The 25,761-nt window shown below is 37.2% G+C and overlaps 1 protein-coding gene across 1 annotated transcript in view; it reads right to left on the bottom strand.

Annotated features, from left to right (window-relative positions):
• The window catches only part of SKAP1 (src kinase associated phosphoprotein 1), a 245,895-nt gene that overhangs the window by 194,227 nt on the left and 25,907 nt on the right, over positions 1-25,761 (bottom strand). The window contains exons 3-4 of the mRNA XM_034640668.1: positions 20,788-20,813; positions 2,176-2,292 (exon numbers count right to left, since the gene is read on the bottom strand). Of these exons, the coding sequence (XP_034496559.1) occupies positions 2,176-2,292; positions 20,788-20,813 (143 nt within the window). The remainder of the gene's footprint in view (positions 1-2,175; positions 2,293-20,787; positions 20,814-25,761) is intronic.

Raw genomic sequence — 25,761 nt, 5'->3', positions numbered from 1 at the left:
ATCCATATAAGGATAGTGGTAAAGACAGTAGGGTGGTTAAGAGCAGAGGTTCCAGAACTAGGCTGCATAAGTGTAAATACTGGCACTGCTGCTTACTAGCTGTGTGATCTTAGATAAGTTAACTTCCCTGGGCCTCTGTTTCCTTTTCTGTAAAATGTGGATAATCCTAATATCTACCTCTTAGGGCTATTCTCAGGATTAAATGATGATAGAGGCAAAGTACTTAGAACACAGATGCAATGTACATAGTAAGTGCTTAATAAATGTTAGCTGAAAAGTTTTACTTTATCTTAAAGGTACTGAGCTCTCAGTTTCTCTCTGCAATATGATATGGCCCCAGAATGCTGCTTTTGAGCTCCCATATCAATTTTGTTTTGTTTACCAGTTTTGTTTTCTGCATAAATTTTTAGTTGTTTCCTGTTTCTCACCTCAATATTACTTGTTAATTAATGCCTCTAAAGTGCCCCTTCTTCTAAATTTGATGTTTCATCCTACTATGGGTTTGAGAAATCAAACCACTGTAATGCTTAGAAATGTGTAAAAAGAGAAATCTCCAGTGAAGGCCTCAGGGGCTTTCCCAAGAATATGGTACGGAAGTGTTAACACAGCACTCAGGAACATCCATTTCCACTTAGAGGTCCTTCTGGCTTACTTATTGTGTTCTCAGCTGTGTCTGGGAAAGTTGGAAATACCAAATAAGTGACCTATGGATTAATGAGGTACTATTGTTTTAATTCTGTCAGGCGTTGGATTAATCAAAAACAAATGAAAGGTTGGTTTTGCACTGTTAATTTTCTAAAATTATTAATAAACTACCAGTGTAATTATTAAGCTTGCAATCCAAACAATGTTTTTAGTGTACACTTGAATCAATATACAGATTCTAAATTGCAAGGCCCAATTTCTAAAAAAAGCTCAAGCAAAATAAAATGTTTCTGTATGACTGAATCCATAGTTCTGATGTGGAGGTTATTAATTCAATGAAAGGGAGAAAATCTGAATCGCCAAAAGGTCTAAATGAAATAAGAATTAACGGACGAGTGAACTAATATTCCACTGTATGCTAACTAACTGGAATTTTAAAAAAACTTAAGAAAAAAAAAAGAATTAGTGGATAAGTTAAAAAGACAAAGGAATTAGGGATTATGAACTCCTGGAAAACGCCAAAGTCATAGGGAAATTTGAAAGAAAAATAAATTGAAAGATTACAGGCTAATAAAGAGAAATAAGGAATAGTTTACCAACTCTCCTTCCAATCCCTACGTGAATAATATGCTTCCAATTTAATATTCAGTTTAGTATTTAGTAGCGTGTCTACCTTTTTCCCCCACCGAAAAGGCACAAGAGAGACTTTGGTAAGATAACCGTGTGCATCAGTGATGATCAAACCGTCTGTTCAAGTGGCCAGATGCCAGAAGAGACACAGTGAATCCCCACCCTTGGGATATCTGAGCCTGAGCCAGAAACTGGCAGCCACCAAGCCAACAATTTTATATTCATGTATCTTAAAAATTCATGTACATTTGCACCCTGTCCTATTACATACCAACGTGTTTTTAATATAAAAGTAATGTTTTTAACAGTTGAATTATTTAACTCCTCCCATTCCCAAATCTTCAAGTAAAATTAATGCTCCAGGAAGATTTACATCGTGGTTCTCGTGGCTTCCCCTTCCCCCTGAACAACACCAATATGGTTTAGAGAGGGATATGTGAGAAGCATGGGCAAAAATCGTACCTTATTGTGATATAATGAGCTCAAGGGTCTCAAATAATCCACAATAAATCGATAATCCAAAAATCACTAAATGAAAGCTCTGATTCTCATGCAACTCTGTGAAACTAAGAAATCTGGAAGATGATGACCTGGGCCCTGCTATCTTAAGATGCCCTCCCAGCTTTTGAGCTGCAGTTCTTATAAAAGATCAATAATGATGTCTTCCTGCTTCAGTATGGAATTAGTGTTTCCCTAAATACATTAGCTTCAGAAGTATTGAATTACCCAGAAGGACCAGCACCACAATGAAACAAATAGTTGTTTTTTGTAAACTAGTGATTACCAATGCAGAAAACCCACTGAAGTCCACTTGGTTCAACATGACAAAAGGCGAAAACACCAAGACAAAAAGTAACAAAGCAGTGTGACCAACCCAAAATCCAGGAAAATGGCACTCACCCTCATCCTGATAATCAGGCAAAAAAGATGCATCGGATGTGAGAGAAGGACCCTGAGTTCCACTCTGATTATCATCGGAGCTGTCCTGTCCAAGGTAACTTTCAGCTTGGTCTCCCCCTGAGGGACAAAAAAGAAGGAAAATAAGGTCATATTTTGGACATCTTTTTCAAGGTCTTTGTAGACGTCTTCTGGTATTCATCCCTGCCCTCCTCCAAAAGATGTATCTTTTACTTGGTGGACACGCCGCTATCCACTAACATATGAGAAACAGATAAGTAAGAACCAGCTTACCTGGGTGGGAAATTTTCCATTCAGCTAACTAACTAGAATTTAGAAACTGTTACCATAGAGTAGGGAGACTTCTTGTCACCCAGAGAGAAACTTCTCCGTCATACTTAGAATGAAAACACAGCTCTATAAATACATATTCATATATGTTGTCTTCCATTAATTGCAACCTTTATCCTGAACGCCTGTTTCTCTTTATATTTCCAAATGGAACAGAATATATCACACAAAGGGGTTAACCTATACATAATACAATGTAACAGGTCAATAGTCTTTCCTTCTCCTAAAACTAAGAGACTTAAAAACAGAGAGAACCTAGACTTTGCTGGATTCTATTTCAATTTAAATCACTACTTGTTTTGCAATCTTAAGAAAGTTCTCTTTTTATAATTCTGGTTTACAGCCTATGCAACGAACCTCTTAGGAATTCTAAAAGCCCTAAGAAGGTAATATTTGTTCTGTAAAATGGCTTTGATGAAAGGTAATGTATATGCAATATTGAATTATGCAATTAAAACAATGCTAATCCCTTTTGGGTGTTTTCAACATACATTGGATTATATTTTGTAGAAGTGGCCCATGCTATTATGATACTTTAAAAGGTTCAGACGGAAGACGTTCAATCATTCAGAAACCGGAAGAAAAGGCTCTGCACTGCAAATGGCTTTCCTTAAAATCCCCCAAACAGAGGTACAGTCTGCTGATAAAAGGACACCAACAGCTGCTCAGTTCATTTCACAAACATGAAAAGGGGATTTTCAGCTGAATTTAATATTATCTCAAATACTAATTTCCAAAGGAAATCACCAATGCTAATCTCAGTAAACACTGTAGAGTTTTGGCCCTGGATTTCAACAAGGGAGCAGTGAAACCAAACAACCTACATAGAATCTGTATTGCCTCACTTTAAAGGTTTATTTCCTACAATTAAACTGGAAGGATAGGGAGGATATAAAATGATAAAAAGAGAATGGCTGTAGCTTTCTCTTTCCATAAATTACATGATCATATCTAGTCTCTTCTATGAATGCTCAATGGTAGGTAGCTTGTCCATAACTGAGTGGAACACCTGCAGATACAGGACTTTAGAAATAAAGTATGGACTTCATTGTGGAAAAGAAAAGTTAAAACAACAACAACAACAACAACAACAAACAAACAACCTCACACAGCAGTCTCGGCCAGAGCTAGAACAAATCCTCTCCCTTATTGGGTTATACTGGTGAGGAGACAAAGCTTATTATAGTTATGCTTATAGTATCACTGTGAAATTCCCTTATAAACAGAAAAATTCTCGAATACTGGACTGAGGGTTAAAGTGCTCAAATTTCACATCAGTGGAATTTGCAAATCCAGTGAAATTATATTACCAGAACAATCTAAATGGACTGCTTGGCAGGTAACCTGAAAGTGAGCTGTGAGGTTAAAGGAATTTTAAAATTGCAAGCTAAAGCAAAATCTATTTTTAAAAAGAGAAGTAGTTTGGGTTTCCAAGCAAAATTTAACATTTGTAGGTATACTAAACATTATTTATCAACTATCGTTCTAGACTCAAGGTTTTCTGCTTGCTTCAGAAATTTGACAAAATTACTCTTACATATTCTAGCATTCCAGGTTTAAAAAAAAAAAAGCCAATGAGGAGGGACTTTGTTTTGTTGTATTTTAATGAACACTTTATTTTGGAATAATTTTAGATTTATTGAAAGTAAAGACAGTACAGAGAGTTCCCTCACACCCTTCACCCAATTTCCCCCCACTTCTTACATAACTAGGGTATTTCTGTCAAAACCAAGAAATTAACATTGGTACACTGCTATTAACTAAACTATAGACTTTATTTGGATTTCACCAGTTTTTCCACTAATGTCCTTTTTCCTTTTTTTCTTTTTCTCTTATTTTTTTAAATTTAAATCAATTAGCCAACGTACAGTACATCATCAGTTTTAGATGTAGTGTTCAGTGATTCATCAGCTGCGTATAACACCCAGTGCTCATCACAACACATGCCCTTTTTCTGCTCCAGGATCCAACTCAATTGCATTTAGAGTTTCCATTTAAAAAAATCTCATCCAAAATACATGCCTGGATTTAGCATTCGATTTGTCAACCTCAGATGGAAAAGTCACTTCTGCGGGTTTCCTAGGGTTTCTGAACACAGTTACCCAAGGTGGGCTTCTAACAGCCATCTCTGTGCCAAAGATAAGACCATGCCTCTGTAAAGTACAAAACAACAATGGTAGACAACTCAATGCAGCCAAAACAGAGCCTGGGTTAGTACTAAAAATGGTTGTGGTGGGGGGACACATTTAAATATATGTTTTACATCCAAGCGTAATTAGTTCCTGATGATGGAAATGTTGCTCTAAGTGTTTTTAGTGTCACATCGAGTGGCCCAACTCCCTTGGGCACATCAGAAAAAAAACCTATAACACTATATAAACAGACACTCCCGTGTAATTAAAATGATTACAACTACTCAAGATGCATGGGTGAAAAGTTTTATAGGAGAACCAGCAATTACTGCGGTCATTTTGGATTTAAGTTTAGAACATCATTTTTCCTTAAAGCGTAACTTACTGTAAGTGATCGCTGGATTCATCGGCAGCTCTGAGAATCGCAGTTCCAATCTGGCCACTACCGTAGTCCAGTGGGATCAGACACAAATGACCACAAACTATAGTGACAGACACTTCCATTCAGCAGCTCTACAATTAGGGCTTAGAACTCCATTGCTTAGAGTGGCTTTCTCACAAGCAAGACCCCTTGCCACTAGAGACACACTTTCCCATTGCAACTTGCTCAGAATCAATATATTTCTATACAGATATATATTCTAACACACAATATCTCCATTACTCACATCTACTACCTCCAGTCCCTTTTCTTCGTATTTCTAAACAAGATCTGGGGAAACTATATCAAGGGTTCATCTGCTATTAGCTGGTAATTCGCTCCTCTATTCTACGTGTCCTAAGAATTGGGTGCTAGATACATTCTTTAGTATATTCAATGGCAGGTTCTCTGCTGAGTATCGTACTGAAGGGCCTAAAAGGGGGATGATTTCTCTATTGTTCTTTCCTGAGAATCAAACTCAATTTCATTCATGCTCCATAGAATGATAAGTTGGGAATTTCTGAGGTTTGGAGCAGAAATACAAAGCAGCTTTGTGTCAGGTGTGAGGTAATTATTTGCTAGGGTTTCTGTGCTATTTGTTTTTATTCCCAGTGTTTTCATTAACAGTTAATGAGTTTTCCCCCTTAATTCTGAAACAAGAGCTTGGCCACTAGAAGTTGGCTTTTTTTCTGCCATGGATTCAACCAGCTGTTGCTGCTCCATAAACTTTATGGAGAAGTGAATTAAACTGCTAAAAAGTTTCATTTCCTAATTCAATTCCAAATAAAACAGGGGGGGAAAAATGAACCATGAGGATATTCCCCCTGTAGCTATTTTGACTCGCAGCAAACCCATCTGATTCTGAACTTACAGGTACTATTTAGGGACAAAAACAGGCCATAATGACAACTTTACCAAAGAAATGAAAAACAATAAAAGATGGACAGCAGTTAAAGCATAAAAAGTAACATGACAATAACAAATAGATAAAACATAAATATATGTTTGCTTATTCAACATATAAAGGCTCAATGGTTTTTCCACGTTTGTATGAGGCCATCATCTTGTACTTCTAATTAATTGTGCGCTGTGTTATAAAGACTTTATTCACATATGCAACCAACTGTTTCTATGGCGTGGTTCAGAATTCCCAGGGTTTGCTATCACTTCACTATCTCGGGATAAGATAAGGAAATTGAAATTAATGTAGAATTATCTGCAGTTTTTTGGCTTTTGTTTTTATTGTTGCCATTGGAAGGGAACACATGACTTCTGACTCTATTTAATATTTAAGAACCCATGAGACCCACAGCTCCCTCTTTAAACTAATAAATTCTAAATAAAATGCTATAAAATAAAGGTCTCTGATCCAAATCCAGTTAGTTTTCATGCTTGAAAGCATTAATATTGTCAGGTTTTCATGGACCAACTTAATAGTAATGCAGTTCCCAAAGCTGAACTGAGGTAAGATTGGGAAAACTGCACCTTATTATTCCTTATTATAACCATTCACCTAAGTTATTGAATATAGCAGCAACTATAGAAATAGGTGGGTACGTATGTGCCCATATATGTGAAATGTTCCTCCCATGTAAATATGTTAGGGAGCCCATTTGCGACACCACAGCTAAAGTTCTGTCAACACTTCTGTTATAAATTAGATAACATTTTGCACATACTCATGCATTAGAAAATGTATGGTGTTTCCCACAGAACATCTTAGAGGCTTCACTGATTTCTAAATATCCCTTTGGATTTACGTGGTTAGTTCTTGTGATTAATCCATGTGTAGTGAAGGTCTCAAATTCTTCTCCATTCTATACAGTCTGACTTCCTGCCCATCTCTTTTCCCCCCTCCTACATCTAGCCATTACTCAATGTATAAATATTCTTTTTTCCCCCCCAAGGCCCTGGCAGTGAGTTTAATACTACTGAATGTTATCAAGTCTACAGAACAAATGATAGGCCAGGTAAAGAAAGTTTACATTTATCATTCTTTTAAAAAGTTGCTCCAAAAAGATCTCAAATATACAAGAAAAAAATTGAGCCTAAGCTTAAGTTTTTTAGCTCATGATACTGTTTACTAATTGTATTATTTTCATCATGCCTAGAATAATAGACGTCTCAAGGACCTTTAGGGTTATCAGTGCAGAGAATGGCACAGTCTCAATGATCAGAAACGGAATAAAATTGATTAGATGCTACAACAAAAAGGGTAGCATAGCTTAATAATATTTCCAAATGAACTACGTCTGTCAGTGGGGGGGTTGGACAGGAAAATGCCCATGGGAACCAATTGAAAAGTTTTTTCCCCCTTCCTTCAGAGAAGTGGTCGTTTATGATGCAGTTTTTCATTTTGACCAGTAGGGTGGGCTGCAGTGTGTGGCATCATCCTAGTTCTTAAAAGAAAAAAAAAAAAGGTAGCCACCTAGTGAACCCTTCTGTTCCTACCCTTCCCCCACCAGAAAATGCTAAGATTTTTAACCCTTCTTAGGTTTCACACAGGGCACAACTCCTGGACGTTAACAAACTGGAGGGCTGGCAGGAACAAATATAAACCAGATAATTGTATATGTGACAACACACACTTCATAAAGCAAATTATAGCCTGTCAGCAATCATTCTGGCTTTATAACAACACATTCCATCTACCACTGTTATTGTTCAACTGGTACTAAAATGGAGCCTGCTGAGTTAGAATATTTTCAATAGTAATGAGATTTTGACAGAATTCAAAACATGTAAACTTAAGTATTTGGTATATATGGATAAATATACTGTAAAATAAGTGCATTTGTCATATGTCAACCAGGCAATCATAACCTGGAATTATTGGTTCATAGTTCTGTTTTCCTTGGACCACTGTATTCTCAGTGTTTAATTCTTTTTTTTTTTTAAAGATTTTATTTATTTATTCGACAGAGAGAGAGACAGCCAGTGAGAGAGNAGAGAGGGAACACAAGCAGGGGGAGTGGGAGAGGAAGAAGCAGGCTCATAGCGGAGGAGCCTGATGTGGGGCTCGATCCCATAACGCCGGGATCACGCCCTGAGCCAAAGGCAGACGCTTAACCGCTGTGCCACCCAGGTGCCCCCTCAGTGTTTAATTCTTGTTATGAAGCTATTCAGCTGAATTCTCACCATGCTTTGACTTAGAAGAGAAAGTCAGTTACAGCAATAATAAAAACAGAACAGCTTTCTGAGGTCTTACTGGGTATAGGCTCTAGGTCAAGACTCGTCTTGTACTATCTCATTTAATTCTCAAGCTAATCCTGTGACATATTATTATCTCAAAGCTGCAGGTAAAGAAATTGAGACACAGAGATTACATAACTTACCCAAAGTCACGTAAGTGACTCATAAGTGACAGAGCTAGGCTTTGACCCCACCTTGTCTGATTACTAATGTCTCGTTCTAATCCACTGAGCTGTGCAGTCTCCAAATCTGTATGCTTTATAAATTACGATCATTACTCAAAGGCAAAGCGTACTGAATGACAGCCAATGACTTGAATTTATGGCATGTGCTATTAATTAATGTTTTTTCTTAACTTCGGTAAAATAAATCTATAATCAAAAGTGTAAATTATTATAAATAGTAGTAATACTAGTAGTCCCATTAGGTATGGAACTAATCAACAAAGCCAAATGTGGTCAGTGATTTCATGAAGAAGGAGCTGGTTCAATTCACAGGCTCAAATTTACTGTAGTGGAGTACTGATGCAGCGATTTTTAAAATAACACCTTTTGGCATGGATTTCATGCAGACAAAATTTACAACTTTGGGTTTTGTCAGATCAGTATGTTAAATTTTTTCCAGCACCTTCTGTTTGATTTTCTTGGATCCTGGGTATTTTTTACTCTGCTTCATATAAAATGAGCCAACATACTCCATACTCAAATACAGCTTTGACCTGACTTAATTAAAGAATGTTCTTCCTTTCTGGCACCATCATGGTTTAAGTCTCACAGGAGGAAAATGCCTCAAAAATAGTTACATGGGGCATCTGGATGGTATAGTCGGTTGAGTGACCCAACTCTTGGTTTCGGCTCAGGTTGTGACCTCAGGGTCATGGGATTGAGCACTGAGTGGGGAGTCTGCTTGAGATTTTCTCTTCCTCTCCCTCTGCCCCTCCTCTCATGCTCTCTCTCTCAAAATAAATAAATAATAAATAAATCTCTAAAATAAATAAATCTTTAAAAAAATATATGTAATTACACACGAATGTAGCAACTTTATTACTACTGGTTCATCTTGCTCACTCCTCCCTTCTTTTTTGTTCTCTTCCCCCACATAACAAATTGTGGTAGACTTAAACACCCACTTTAAGTCCTGATGCATTCTAGGATCTGTTATGCCCTAATTAGTTTACTGACATCTCTTCTTGAGAGAAACTGTAAGACCGTTGGATACATGACCGAGGGACACCTGGGTGGCTCAGTCAGCTGAGCTCCAGACTTTTGATTTTGGCTCAGGTGATGATCTCTGGGTGTGGGATCGAGCCCAGCATTGGGCACTGAGCTCAGTACAGCGTCTGCTTGAGATGTTCTTTCTCCCTCTCGCTCAGCCCCTCCCCCCACTCATGCACTCCCTCTCTCTTTTTCTCAAACAAATAAATAAAATCTTAAAAAAAAAACAACAACTACAGGACTACAGGCTAAGGAGAGACATAAGAAAAGTTTTATAGAAGTCCAAAGAGTAAAAATAAAACAACATATAGTAAATAATAGATTATGGGTAAGATTAGCAGGCCTGAACCGAACTCGAAACAACTTCTAACATCCCGAAGAGTGGTGAGTTTTCTTTGTGAGTAATATAGACCTCCAATACCACTAAAGCTGTAATGGCAGACGACGACAAGATTCAGCCTCCCCGTGACTGCCCCACCTCAAACAGGGACTCCTGTTCACGTATGAAAACAGCATGTAACAACAACATCGACAACCAAAATCTCTCACTCTCAACAATTCCATTCAATGTTTGGCCCCTTTTGGGACAAGAAGTTTCACATGGAAGAGCATTTCCTTATTTCTAAAATTTACTTTTCTTTTTATTAGAGTATCACTAACATGAGGAAAGTGCACAAATCTTAAGGAGGACAGTGGTATAGCATTTTAAGTTTAGGAATTCTGGAGGTGAACCGTGGTCAAGAGCTGTCATGGGCTGGTGAGTTTGTATAAATACACGTCAGCTGACAAGGGGAGGTTCGAAGACTGGTTCTTTTACTCTTTGCCTCACAAGAGTCAGCAGTAAATGGAAGCTTCATTTTTCATATCATATAAATCCCCTTGTCCATAACTAAGCCATTCCCTTCCTGCATTAGTGATACTCCAGCCCTCCTGGTAAACGATAACTATTAAACAAGTTTCTGAGAGAAGCACGTGTTGATGGGAAGGACAGTGAAAAATTAATGCTTTATAATTTGGCTCAACCATCACATTATTTAGCCTCCAAAAATCAAACAAATTCACTGGCTTTCAAGTCCAAAGACTTAGCTTACTCACAGAAGTTTTATGCAGAAAACCAAATTTGTATTCAAATTAACCACACATTACACATTTGTCTCAATATTTTGTGTCCAAAACATAAAAATTCATTAGAAGCAGAATTCCTAAAGTAGATTAATTCTTATGACAAAATGATCTGTTCGGAAACTGCACTCCTTACCTGATTTTCTGTATTGGTCCAGGGATAATACTTTCAAAGAGAAATTGCTTATAAGTTGTTTTTTTTTTTTTCTCAACAGAAGTTCCCAGATTAATGAAGCTTAAAGCACTCACTTATTTACCAGTTATTTTCTTTGCCATTTACATAAAACAAGAACTTTCACGAACTTTTAATTATCACATATGGGAAAAAAAGACTGTGATAGGGTAAAAAAGGTATTCTTTATGGGTGACCATGGGTATTACATGATACTACTTTATCTTTTATCTTTAAATTCACTTTCAAGTGATAAGTCAGCCCAGTACACCCATGTATGCTGGTCCTCAAACTCTAATTTCATATGTAAAAATAAATGAGACCAAAAAAAAAAAAAAAACAAAAACCCCAAGCAAACCCTTGGACAGATATGAAACTACCAAATCATGATTCTACTGAAAAAGAACTCACGACTGTGTTAAATGTAGTTTTTTTGTAAGCTTCTTTTTTATCCCTAGTTCTACTGAGATATCAATGACGTATAACATTGTATTAGTTTTAGGTGTGCAACATAAGGATTTGTATATATTGTGAAATAATCATCACATTAGGTTTAGTCAAAATCCACCACCTCACACAGCTACAAAGTTTTTTTCCTATGATGAGAACTTTTAAGATCTACTCTAGGCAACTTCCAAATATACAATACAGTATTGTTAACTATAGTAAACTTCTTTATTAGATTAAAAAAAAAAGTTAAGCATGCCCAGAGCAAAAATTTTAAACATTACAAGAAGGTATATAATGAAATCACATCTTCCTTCCCTTCTCTTGGTTCTTCTCTCCAGAGGCAACCACTGTGAGGTTTTTTGGGTGTTCTATAAATTTTCTATCTAAATATAACAAGTGTCTGTGTTAGTGGTGTTTTTTTTTAAACAAATGGTAGCATCTGTCCAGTTCTGTATTCTGCCCTTGTTCCTATTCATTTATCTTTGAGGTTCCTCCGTATCAGCACATATCGATGTATCTCATTTTTCATTTTAACCAAATTTTAGTTAAAAAATAACACGTGCAGGGGCGCCTGGGTAGCGCAGTTGTTAAGCATCTGCCTTCGGCTCAGGGCGTGATCCCGGCGTTCCGGGATCGAGTCCCACATCGGGCTCCTCTGCTGGGAGCCTGCTTCTTCCTCTCCCACTCCCCTGCTGTGTTCCCTCTCTCGCTGGCTGTCTCTCTGTCACATAAATAAATAAAATCTTTAAAAAAAATAAAAAAAATAATACATGCATATGGTGAAAATTGAAACAGTACCAAAGGATATAAATAATGAAGCTTCTCTCTTCTACTCATATGGATATCCCCCCCAAGCAGAGGTTACCACTGTTAATAGATTCATGTGTATCCTTCCAAAAAATATTCTGTACATAAATAAAAATTAGCACACATGCAAGGCGAGTGTATATACACACAGAGNAATTTTAGTTAAAAAATAACACGTGCAGGGGCGCCTGGGTAGCGCAGTTGTTAAGCATCTGCCTTCGGCTCAGGGCGTGATCCCGGCGTTCCGGGATCGAGTCCCACATCGGGCTCCTCTGCTGGGAGCCTGCTTCTTCCCTCTCCCACTCCCCTGCTGTGTTCCCTCTCTTGCTGGCTGTCTCTCTGTCACATAAATAAATAAAATCTTTTAAAAAAATAAAAAAAAATAATACATGCATATGGTGAAAATTGAAACAGTACCAAAGGATATAAATAATGAAGCTTCTCTCTTCTACTCATATGGATATCCCCCCCAAGCAGAGGTTACCACTGTTAATAGATTCATGTGTATCCTTCCAAAAAATATTCTGTACATAAATAAAAATTAGCACACATGCAAGGCTAGTGTATATACACACAGAGAAACAAATTGTACACTATGTGTCTAAATTGCCTTTCACTTAACAATATGCCTTGGAGAGCTTCACATGTTATACATGTATATGTATTATGTTCTTTTAACCTATATGTAAGTAACATTCCATTAAATGAATGTGACATAATTTATTTAACTAGTGCCCAATGCTGAGCATTCAGGCTGTTTGGAGTCTTTGCTATTCCAAACAATACTTGTACATAATGTACTGTGTAGAGAATATAGAAAGCAGCAGCATCTGATTCCAATGATTTCTTCCTTCAACTACATGAAATTCAGTTCTTTTTCTTTTGTTTCAATATCATCTACTCCAGAAAAGGGCATTTAGAAAGAACATAAAAATCTTAGAAAATTTTAACATGGAAAAGAAAAAAAATGAGTCTTTTTACTTAAAACAAATCTTAACTCTTTTTGACAATCGTTATAAAACAGTGTATTAATTTTAAAATACACTGGTCCAACCTTGAAAAAAAAAAACCAAACAGTAGATGTATAGGAAGTAAAATATTTGAAAAGGTATCAAAGTCAGTAATTAACTTCAAAAACAACTTGTGTGTATATCCACTTTCCACAGATTAATTTGTATAAAATGTAGCAAATCAGGAAAGGGGGAAAGGCCTAAAGGAAGTCAAGTCACAAAAGCAGCTGTCAAGATTGTTGATGCTAAAAGGCTGAACTAAAGCCAAAGGCAGGAGTATTCGTCCTGTGTACATTTCCCGCTATTAAATCCCCCAAAGACATAGAAAACATTCTGGAAGATTTCTTTATAAAAAGTAGTATAGGTTAGGATATTCTAGGTTCATAACCAACACTTGTGTTTATAAAATATTAGCATTCCGGGAATAGTGATAGAAAGATATTTAACAATAAATTACAAATATTGTAAATTCAGACTTTTTCTTACAGTTGTGAACACATCATAAATTTGGGCTGTGTTTCTTTGTATAAATCCTACTTACGACTGTACTAAACCCTTTTGGCATGAATGCAAAGAGTATTTTCATAAATAAAACTTAGTAAAATCACTGTACACTCCATTAATTTAAAAACACTTCTCTTCAACTTCAAAGGGAAACCCTTTTCTCCTTTTTTAGTGCAAAGATGGTGTTTCTTTGCTGCTTTAATGGTTTGCTTCTTGTAGCTGTCATAACTACATGCTCCAAGTATGTGATAGTAAGAGACGAGAAGTTAAATGACATCTGTGCTTCGATTCAACATGTCTCAGACATTACACAGCAACAAGCTCATAAATCTAACCTCTGAAGTGCCTACCAATAAAAATTCTGCATGCACATCCTTTAAGTGCAAACCTCACAAATATATACATGGCCTTATACTAGGGTTCAGTTGGAATGGCTGAACTTTATGGGAGGACATGTGAAATATATGCAGTTTAAGTTCCGTACATGGATTTACTCACATAACCCTACTTTGAAGCATAAAAATAATACCGGCTACCACTTTAGTGAGTGACTACCAGGTGGCAAGCACTCCTCATGAGTTCATTATCTCATTTTAATTCCTTACAACACACAATAACTGTGAAGTAGATATTATTAGCAATATCTTGTAGATGAAGAGGGTATGTCACTTGCCATAGCTCGCACAGCTGGTAAGTAGATGAACTGGGATTCGAATTCAGGTCTGATATAAAAACTCATGCTCTTTCCATCACAAAATATTAAATTTGAAATTTTTGTAAAAGCTAACTATTCTATGTGTTTTGTGTCTAAGAGACATAAAGTAGTTTATGAATTAATGTACTAGGTCTCACAATAGAAATGAAAGTACGATGTCACATTTTTTTATTAATCTCAACCTGGATTTTTTTTTCTTTTATCTTTGCATTAAGAAGAATTTTAAATGCATACAAAAGTACAAAACAGTGTAAGAAACCCCCACGTACACATCATCCATCTTCAACAAGAGTCAATTTATGATCCCTCTTGTCTCATATAGACCCCACTCCGTTTCTTTTTCTCCCATATTATTTTGACTATCTATTATTTTGCTATTCAAAATATTATTTTGACTAAAAGAAGTCAGACATCTATTATTTTATCTTTAAATATCACCGTGTACAACTCTCCAAGGTAAGGACTCTTTTAAAAAATACATAAGCATAACGCCACTGTCACTCCTAAAAAATTAACAATAGATTCTTTTTCAATTGAAGTATAATTGACATACAATCTTCTATTAGTTTCAAGGGTACATCATTGTGATTCAATATTTATGTACATCATGAAATGGACCCCAAGATAAGTCTAGTTAGCATCTGTCACCATACAAAGTTATTACAGTATCATTGACTGTATTCCCTATGCTGTACATGACATCCCCAACACTTACTTATTTTATAACTGAAAGTTTGCACCCTCTTAATCCCTTTCACTTATTTCACCCACTCTGGTAACCAACAGTTTGTTTCTTGTATCTATGAGTCTGTTTCTGCTTTGTTTTGTTTGTTCATTTGTTTTGTTTTTTACATTCTACATATAAGTAAAATCATATGGTATTTGTCTTTCTCTGACTGACTGACTTCACTTAGCATAATACCCTCTAGATCCATCCACGTTGTTGCAAATGGCAAGATTTCATTCTTTTTAATGGATGAATAATATTCCATTGTATAAATATACTTCATCCTTATTTTTTTTTAAAGGTTTTATTTATTCATTTGAGAGAGAGAGAGAGAGTGCATGAGCCAGGGGGAGGGGCAGTGGGAGAGAGAGAAGCAGACTCCTCGAGGAGCAGGAAGCCCCATGCAGGGCTCGATCCCAGGATCCTGGGATCATGACCTGAGCCAAAGACAGACACTTAACCAACTGAACCACCCAGGCACCTCGGCCTCATTGTCTTTAAACATTCATCCATTGATGAATGTTACTTCTGTATTTTGGCTATTGTAAATAATGTTGCAGTGAATATAGAGGTGCATATATCTCTTTGAATTGGTGTTTTTGTTTTCTTTGGGTAAATACCTGGAAGTAGAATTGCTAGATCATACGGTAGTTCCATTTTTAATTTTTTAGGAACCTCCAAACTGTTTTCCATAGTGACTGCACCAATTTACATTCCCACCAACAGTGTACAAACGTTCCCTTTTCTGCACATCCTCACCATCACATGTTATTTCTTGTCTTTTTGCTACTAGCCAATCTGACAGGTGTGAGATGATATCACATCGTGGCTTTGATTTGTATTTCCCTGATGATTAGTGAAGCTGATCATATTTTCACATGCCTGTTGGTCATCTGTGTGTCTTCTTTGGAAAAACGTCTATTAACTCCTCTGCGCACTTATTAAACAGATTGTTTGGGGGTTTTTTTGGATATTAAGTTGTATCTTCATATACTTGGGGTTAATCCCTTATCAGATGTATGATTTACAAATATCTTCTCCTATTCAGGAGGTTGCTTTTTCTTTTTGTTGCTGGCTTCCTTGGCTGTGCAAAGGGTTTTCAGCTTGATGTAATCAACAGTAGATTCTTTTTTTTTTTAAAGATTTTATTTATTTATTTGACAGAGATAGAGACTGCCAGAGAGAGAGGAAACACAAGCAGGGGGAGTGGGAGAGGAAGGCAGGCTCATAGCGGAGGAGCCTGATGTGGGGCTCGATCCCACAACGCCGGGATCACGCCCTGAGCCGAAGGCAGACGCTTAACCGCTGTGCCACCCAGGCGCCCCAACAGTAGATTCTTAACATAAAATATTCAGTGTTCACATTTCAAATTCTTTCATAGCTACAACTTTTTATAGTTTATCTGACTCAAGATGAAAATGAGGTCCACACATTAGTTGATATGCCTTTTAAATCTCTTTTAATCTATAGTTAATAAGGCTTTATGATAACATTTTCTTTACTCACTTTGCATTATTTGCTTTTTCCAAGCTATATTTTTAGGCAGCAGTTTACATTGACAAGAGATATAGGTTTGCCATTTCATAAGATTTTTAAGATTCACACAGTGGAAATTTTTCATGTTAAAATATACTGAATCATTATCTCAGGAACTCTCTACACCACTCATGAAAACACTCAAAGAATCTTCAAGCTGACAAGAAATTTCACTGGCTCATGTTTACCACTATCACAAATGTAATGTGAGTGACCATTGGACAAAAAAGTATGATTTTGTTGTATGTATTTATATACATAAGGTCTTTCTTAAATTTTTTATTAAAATATTGTGTAATTTGTTTTAGATTCTGGGTCCATGGTGGGCAATTTTTCTAATATTCATGATGATGTTTCTCTAGCAATAAATTTTTAATTATAAACATTATACCTTGTAATTCAAATTTGATTAAGCTCTAACTGTTGATAATTAACTCATTTTATAAAAAGGGAAACTAAACCTAATGAAGAAAATCAGTTTCCTCAATGCCATAAAGTCATACTGTCACAAGCTAAAAGGTAAAATTAATGTGTATTTAACATTTGATCAATATCATGTTTTGGGTATCTGATTAATGAAATGGTAAAAGATTCCAGTGAATTTTCTTTGTAACTTTAAGTGAAACATTAAGCAGAAAAACAGGTCTTAAAGCAAACAGGACTTGTATTGTCAAAGGAATCTGTCTTATTAAAAAATAAAAATAAAAAGCCTTTCCCACGTTCTCCAGTCATATTTGAGCTCATTAAAAAAGCTCTTTCGTTTATGTTCCTTCCACATTGAAGTAATAAATTATTTGGATTATGTTTTATTTTCCCCATGTTTCATTCTTTATTAATGAACATCATTCAGAAAGGTGACAGTGGACCGATAAGAAAATTTGGGTGGAAATGTGAGGGAAAGAATTGCCATTAACACTGTCGTAAATATGAACTACATTTTCTTACTGTCCAGGTTCCATGCCAGGACTTACACATGTTACCACGAGTCCTCATAACAGCACTGCACCGAGGCAGTAAAATACAGCGACAGAGCACATGGGGTTTGGGACTATTAATGAGCATGGGGTTTCTTATTGGGATGACAAACATGTTTCTGAAACTAGAGAGTGGTGATGAGTGCACAACTCATTGACTATACTAAAAACCACTGACTTATATACTTTAAAAGGGTGAATTTTATGTTATATGAATTATATCTCAAAAAAGCTATTACTTTTTAAAAAGTGGATGCTATGGAGTCTGCCTGACCAAGTTAGAATCCTTGAAGGGTATGACAATGAAGGATTCTCAGCCTCTCTGTGCCTCAGTGCCCATGTCTGTCAAATGGGTTTATTAGTACCTATTTCATAAGGCTGCTCTGAGAATTAAATAAGATAATGCATATAAAGGACTTAGCACAATGTTTGACCGATCTCCCATTTTATAGATGGGGAAGCTGAGTTTCAGAGCAATTAGGCAACTTGCTAAGATCGCATGACCTTTAGCTAAATGGTATAGGTGGGATTTGAACTAGATCTGTCAGGCCTCAATGTCCATGCTCTTTCTACCATGCTAAGTTTCTTCTCCAGAATAGACAAGACTCTCCCTGACACTATTCAGTGGTCACTCCTCCACCATATTAAACCAGGGATTGAGTGGAATGATGGATAAGAAAAATTTTATTTGCAATCTTCTCTATGCCTAGGTATTCCATTCTCCCAAGCATCTTTCTTTAAAGGGTAACCTTTAAAGCATATTGTACCAACTCATCACAGACTTTTCCATAATCAGGTGTTTAAACATAGGCTACTAAAGAGATTTATTTAAAAAAAAAAAGGGATCTTTTATAATTAAGAACTATTTTCCTAGGGCACCTGGGTGGCTCAATCGGTTAAGCATTGGCCTTTGGCTCAGGTCATGATTCCAGGGCCTTGGGATCGAGCCCCTGCCACGGGGTCCCTGCTCAGGGGAGCAACTGCCTCTCCCTCTCCCTCTGCCCTCCCCACCCCCCTGCCCATGCTCTCTCTCTTTCAAATAAATAAATAAAATCTTTTTTAAAAAAGAGAACTATTTTCCTTCCAGGCACCAGCCTCTAGTTTAGTTCAAATATCCTGAAGAATGCAAGTGTGTATTTAGGCAAATGCCTGGAGTTAATAAAATTCATCCCATTGTCTTACTGCTCTAGGATCCTGCCATAGATAAAAATGATAAGGAAGTCTGAGGCCATCATTTTTGTCCTTTCTCACTCCCTTCCCAGTACTACCTAGTCTTCCAGGGCTTTTTAAATTCTTCTGCCAGCTGTTCTCTTATTTACATATTTCTATACTTTTCATATTCTTAAACTATCTTGTAGTAGTACCTTACAGAGACCTGTTACTGCCCCCACACACCCTGCCAGTTTCTGAAGCACTTAGCAACCAGCTAAGATCCCATCAAAAGAGCAAGGTAAAAGATACCCCCCCACACCACCGCCCGCCCGCCAATGTCTTAGGGGGAGGAGCAAGGCTGGGGGCAAGACACAAGTATGGGCTTTCCAACTCGAACTTTCCCTACATTTACTTCTAAGTGAGCAAAGAATTTGCTATATATATCCAATCATTGTTTGCAAATACAGTTTTCTGTTCTAAGTAAACTCTTCAATTGTCCCCTTGGCTGCTTTACCTCTGTCCTCTTTCTAAGAGAGAAAGGCTGTGTGGAAATTGCCGTCAACCGGAGTATGACTGCAATGCCACTTTTATGAGAATCTGGTAAGAGTTGCCCTTTGTCTTTGTAGCCCCATATAATCTCTTGTGTTAACTCCAAAATGCTCTTCTCTTCTCAACACATTACTATACCGTAGTTCTGACACTAATTCTTTATTTCTCCTTTAGGTAATTAATTCTACCCTCATAGTTCCATTCCTTTCTGCCAGTTCACATTCATGTTCTGCCCCCTGTGGATTTTGGTTAACATCTGTTAAACCCTGAACTATACAGGGCCATTGCCTGAATAGCATATTTCACACTTTGCAGAGCAAACTGCTACATTGTTACACATAATTCTCTATTCTCAGTCTATGTTTTTAGCCATAAGTGCTTTAGGACAGTGAGATATACAGTAACATCACATCACATTATTTAAGATATTATAAATACTATGACCAATTTACAAGAGTCAAAAAGCTTTAAACATCTAAGATTTTTATTTCTTATAGTTTGATTTTAAAGAAAACCTTAAATAGACTTGAAAGACACTAAAAGTATGATCTAGGAAAATTAAAATTTTCATAAAATTAGTAGGATTCCTCACAATTTGAATTTCTCTAAGGTATCATGCTCACTGAGAATGAATACATTGATAATATTAAGAGGATGGAAAAACTGGAAAGTTTACAATTGATACTAAGAAGTTTTAGAGCAAAATAGTTCATAAAGCTATTTGTGAACTTGATCTAAAACTCTCCCTGATTTTCTGAGAAAATAAAAATCCCCCATTCATAATAGGTTAAGAGTTAATATTCAGAATAATGTTTCTGACATTCTCAACCAGAGTAGTAAAAAGAAAGAATATATATACTTTAAAGACATCCTTTCAAACTGAACTCGGAAAAAAAAATTCCAATTTTGAACCTTTTAAGAATATGTTCTAATCTTGTCCTTTTTTTTTTTTTTTTAATTTTGTACACAGCCGTCTGTTGTAGTTTTTAGAATCATGCCAGATGCTGGGTTCATCAAGCAAAAGCAGGAAAACAATGGTTTGAAAGCAATTAGAAGCACCGAGGCTGCAGTGAGGCTCATATTAAAATGTGATAACACTGTTCTAGTGGGAATTTCAACACTACTCCATTTCTGACATTTCTCGGCTGCCAGACAGACAGGCTGTGTGGAAGAGCACTGTGACCAAGGAGGTAACATACTGGAATTTATTTCTGGAGCAAATGAAAGATTAGCTGAGTTGGAGCCCTCCCAAGGTTTTTATTATGGACTCGGCCACCATTTTATTTGAATGTTAGTGGATCCTGTTGGCATCTGACAAAGCTCAAGGAGTAAAAGCATATTATAGCTTTGGTTCTGTAAAATAATCTAGCACCAATCCACGCAGAAGGCGGATGCATCAGAGCCTCTCCTTGCTAAAAAGCAGGGCAGGGGGCCCCAGCAGGGTGAAGGTTAATTAAACACTCCACTAACTTTCCTTAGAAATGGCTAATGCCACTCTGTGTAGAAGCTTATTTAGAAGACTCAGAAGTAAACAATACCATCCACACATTATTAGTGTAAAACCATAAATGGCCAAAAAGCACTCACCTTGGGGCTGAATGTCCCAATAGTACCTGAAATACAAGAAAAAGAATGGAGATAAGTCTAACTTGTATTTCAGTCTCGGTCGGCATATGGTAGTGACAGCACCTAGTCCAAAAAGCTTGCTGAATAGTCAATAACCAGCCAACCCACCCCACTTTGAGAAAAACCAAAGGATTGTCCCTGAGATTTGAAAAATTTTCAGTGGCGTCTACCTCACTGTAACTTCTTAGACAGTGTTGACCATGTTGCTGGAAAGGTCCTAAGATGTTACCTAGCCATGGTCCAGAGCTTCTCATCAGAAGCTCTGCAGGCTTGGAGTGGGACAATTCTTTGTGTGACAACCTGTCCTGTGTATTACAGGACAATCAGCATCACTGGTCCTCGGCACCTAATCCCAGTGGCACCTGCAGTTGTTATGACAACCAAAACACCACCCCTTCAACACATCCTCAAATACTTCTAGGCCTAAATTCTTAATTTTACAGGTGAGGCATCAACAACTGACTCAAGGTCACCTAGCATTTTAGTGTCTCTGCCAGGACTGGGGCTCTTGCAGTCCACCGTATCATTCCATCTCCTCTTTTATTTTGGGATATCATTGGCAAAACCAACAACCCCTCAAGTCTTCAAACTAATGAAATGGTAGTGGCAGAAAGGATCATTTGTAAGTCACTTACTTGGAATCTAAATTGCATTTCCCCCATAGAAACAATGTTCTATATGGTGGCTATCCACAAAAGTCTATTATACTTTGTATTCCATTTCCTCCTGCCTTCACAGGAACCTTACATTATTCTATATCGATTTTCTCTTGTATATATCCAACCTCTTCCTCTCAACTTGGCCCTTTCCATCAGTATGTATACTCACATAAAAATAAAGCAAAGCCCCCCGCACCTTCTGCATATCCCTCCATCTGCTGTCTTCTTTTCCTTCACATCACAGTGAAATTTTCAAAATGTGTTGTCTGTAGTTTCTGTTTTCTCCCACTCCCACCTCCCACTCACTCTTGCTTATGGTAACCACATGTTAATTCCTGCTATGGACATAATTCCATGCCACTAAATAGAATGAATATTTTTCTATCCTCATCTTGACCTCTCAGGAGTGTATATGTCCATTTGAACACTTTTTTTCCTTGGGAGAGAGCTCAGAGTTTTTAATCAAATTCTTAAAAGAATCCATAACCCAAAACAAAAGATTAAGAAAAAGGCAATACATAGGTAATAATGAGGTGTGTCTTCCAGCACACACATGACTGAAATAAGATGAGATTATGTTAGAGACAAATATCATCCCAGTGAGTATCTAGGTTATTTCTTTGTAAGACTAAATTTCAGGAAATGGAGAAGTAGGAGATAAGTGGGAATATGTTGCCATAATTCAGAGATGCATTTGTGGGAAATTATCAGAGATAAGGAAGAGAAGATGAATTATCAGAGATAAGGAAGAGTAGATAGAGAAGCCTCCTGGTTGACTTTTCTTATTTCTTTCTTTCCCCAGAAGAGTTCTGGGCTGGCAGTCAGGTGAAGGGAAATGTAAGATACTTGGATGACAGGGCAGGGAAAGTTCAGGGCAGGCCTGACATCTGCAGTGGAAAGGGGGAGTGGGGATAAGAGGAGGAAGGGGTGGGAAAGGTAAAGCTGCAGCAGCTGGGAAGAAGGGTGTCCATGTCAATAGGAAGGCGAATGTAGATTGAGAGTGACTGTAACTTAAAACAAGTTGTATATAATAGTAGGACGGGTCAGTCCCCTCCACTGTAGCAGATGGTGCAGCTTTCCACTGCACCTGGCCACCGTGAAGAGTTTTTCCATCAAACTCTTTTCTATAAAACACAGCTAATCAAGCAAATCATCAAAGGGGGGAACAATTTTCCATGTTCTTGCTGTTTCTCATCTTCTCTGGAGGCACCGCTCTAGCCCTTGATTCCAATCATTACTCATCCTCCAATTCAATATAAATAGAAATTAGAATGTGAGCCTGTGCAAGTGTATGGGGGGGGGAGTGTACTTCTCCTTCCAAAATGTATGCAATGGCAACAGCAGGAACTTAGATAACTCATGTTGTTCTCATTTATTGACCCAGGGGAAAAAATGGAGCCATGCTTGTGGTAGTTAAAAGGCCAACTCTTGGCGAATTGTTTAAAAGGTAAAACGAGCTATTAATGATCTCAGCCTCTTCTTTTGTCTTCTCTTCCCCACAATCCCCACAGCCTCACTGTGCACTCCAACGCACACACAGTTTTGTTCCCCTTCTCTACCTACTGTAAAGTGACACTGCTTTCTCTTTTTAGTTAAGATCTTATAAGTTCACATACACTAGGAGGATTGCTTCTGCCAATGGTAGCTGTATCATAAGAAGGCTGATCACAGAGACAGAATTCACCTTAACAGTATTAAATAAAGTCGCAGGTCTACTGAGTTGATGTCGAAGAGAAGAATCTGCCTTAATCTTGATGATGCTGTAATTAAATATTTCTGTCGGTAAAACTCATACGTAGAACTTGACGTGGAATGACGCGAAGTGGAATGTTAGTTCCCTTCGCTTTCAGAAGGTATGAAACAATCCTGCTACCCTACCTTTTCCCCTTCCTCTTGCTTTAAGTCTTAACTGTGCAATGACCCTAAAGAAAGTTTGTTCACACACACACACACACACACACACACACACACACACAGAGGATACTTCTAAAAGTCAAGGCCAGAAGATGAGCAATCTCATCCCTCACTGAGGGCACCATGGACTATTCTCTGTTGGGCACAACACATTTGCAGTCTTGATCTTGTCTCCCTAAACATAACCTACAGATGGCCTTCATCACATTCTCTGGAAAGATGACCCCACACTAGAGAATTCTACACTGCTCAGGAGGCAGTTAGTCAAATCCTGCCCACATCTTCTAATTCTTATCCTTCACTCTGAAAACAATTATCCTTAGCCAGAGACTCCAACAAGTCTGAAACTAGACATTTTAAACCAAAATACAAACACCACAATAGAATTACACAGAAGAAAAGGCATACGTGCACACACGCGCATGCACACACATACACACACACGCACAGAATTGTGTTTATCCTAAAGGCCTCTGAGAATTTCATATCAGGCCTGTGCAGATAGATAACAAACACTTCTTTAATCTTCCCTTTGAAGCTTCAGCTTCAATATGAAAAGGAAGCTATCACTCTGCAGCAATATCCATACTCAACATCACCAGGTCCATGCAAATGATATTTGGAGCTGGAAAAAGATGAGTACAGAACGAGCAGACAGAAATTGCTGCAACCATATTGATGATTATTGTTTTCACGTTCAGTCAAAATAAATCCATCTTTACTTGATCCTCCAAAAATGAAAATGAAAGAACAAAATTTCCGAACATTTTGTCGGCTCTGCAGAATAGTGCCTAGGAAATTTAGAGTTATGTTACATGTGAGACAAAGTTGGCTATTTGTGTTTTTATATCTAGAGAGGTTTTCAGTGAACTTCAGTTTAGGGAAAGATAACAAATAAATGGGGTTCACCGTAGTGGGGGGGATATCGAGGCTGCTATAGCAGCAGTAACAGCAAGGACAAATAATAACAATGTGAAGATTTCTCGAATATATTGTCGGGCACTGTTCTAAACATCTCTCTTATAATAGCTCATTCCTCCACACTGTAACCCTATTATCATGCCCATTTTGTAAATAAGGAAACCAAGGCATTGAGAGGTAAGATGACTTGCCCATGGTTGACACAGCTAGTAATAAGGCAGACAAGTTTCCAATCTTAGCAACTAGTTCTAGTGTGGGCACTCTCAAAACAAATTAAGGAGGGAAGTCTTGAAAATATAATCTACCTTAAAAACACTCAGAAAAATGGATTTTTTTTCTCTAAAAACTTTCTCCTTTTGTAACAGAATTCAGTCACTCAGTCAACAAATACTGTTGAATGTCTTCCATATGACAAGTCCTTTGCTCTGGTGCCTTGGATGAAACAGTGACTAAAATATATATAGTCTGTCTGCAGATACATTTCAATATCTTTCAAACTGCAAACAAACTGTTCTAGTTTGCCACTCAAGAATCACAGAACACTAGATTCCTGCTAAAAATGAAGCTATTAACTCTTAATCATTAGATGTGGGAGGGGGTTGAGGTGGGTATCAAACTCTTGACCATGGAACTAACCAATGAACACAGTTATTGAGATTAAAGTACTCAGAGCATTCATCACTCAGCCAGCTAATTAGATCCTGGCGAAATGTGTAAGACAAACAACTGTAACTATCCTCATATTACTGGAAATGTCTAGGAAGGAAAAAATAGTTCCATTTCCTGATTATAATTAAAAATTAGCATATTCAGCACTTAACATATGCTAGGCATTGTGCTATGTATACGTTTTATATGTATTATTTTATTCAATCTTCATTACAACCCTATGAGGTCAGTACTATTATTGTTCCCATTTTACAGATTAGGAAACTGAAACTCAGGAAGGTCAACCAATTTGATCAAAACCACATAGCTATTAAACAGCAGAACCCAGATTTTTATCCAGCTCTCCTTGGTTCCAAAGTTCAAGCTCTTAAATCCCATATTAACTGCTTTTCTATTGACTGCAATATAGAAAACAAATCTACTGTTGTCAGACGGCTTAGTATTAGAGAGTAGTTAGATCAGATGTCTTTAACTTAGAGTCCACAGCTGAGCTTTGGAAGACTCCTGAAATTGTGGGTGAAAAGCAATCCATGTTTTCTTTTCCCTTGAAGAAGAGTCCATAAACTTCATTAGATTCCCAAAAATGTCAATAACTCTTTCTCTCCAAAATGACAAGACCCTCTGGGTTAGATGAATAAGGTTGTAATGGCATTATAAAACTAGCTATCCAGAAAGGCCAACATCTGTAATGTTATAAATCTAGAACATCTAGATGAATTTTTTTTTTGCAACTGAAGTATTAAACACGTTATTTTACCTGCGACTTATGGAA

This window comes from Ailuropoda melanoleuca, chromosome 13, assembly GCF_002007445.2.
Source record: "Ailuropoda melanoleuca isolate Jingjing chromosome 13, ASM200744v2, whole genome shotgun sequence".
Taxonomy (NCBI): Eukaryota; Metazoa; Chordata; class Mammalia; order Carnivora; family Ursidae; genus Ailuropoda; species Ailuropoda melanoleuca.
This window is presented reverse-complemented; position numbering and strand designations above follow the sequence as displayed.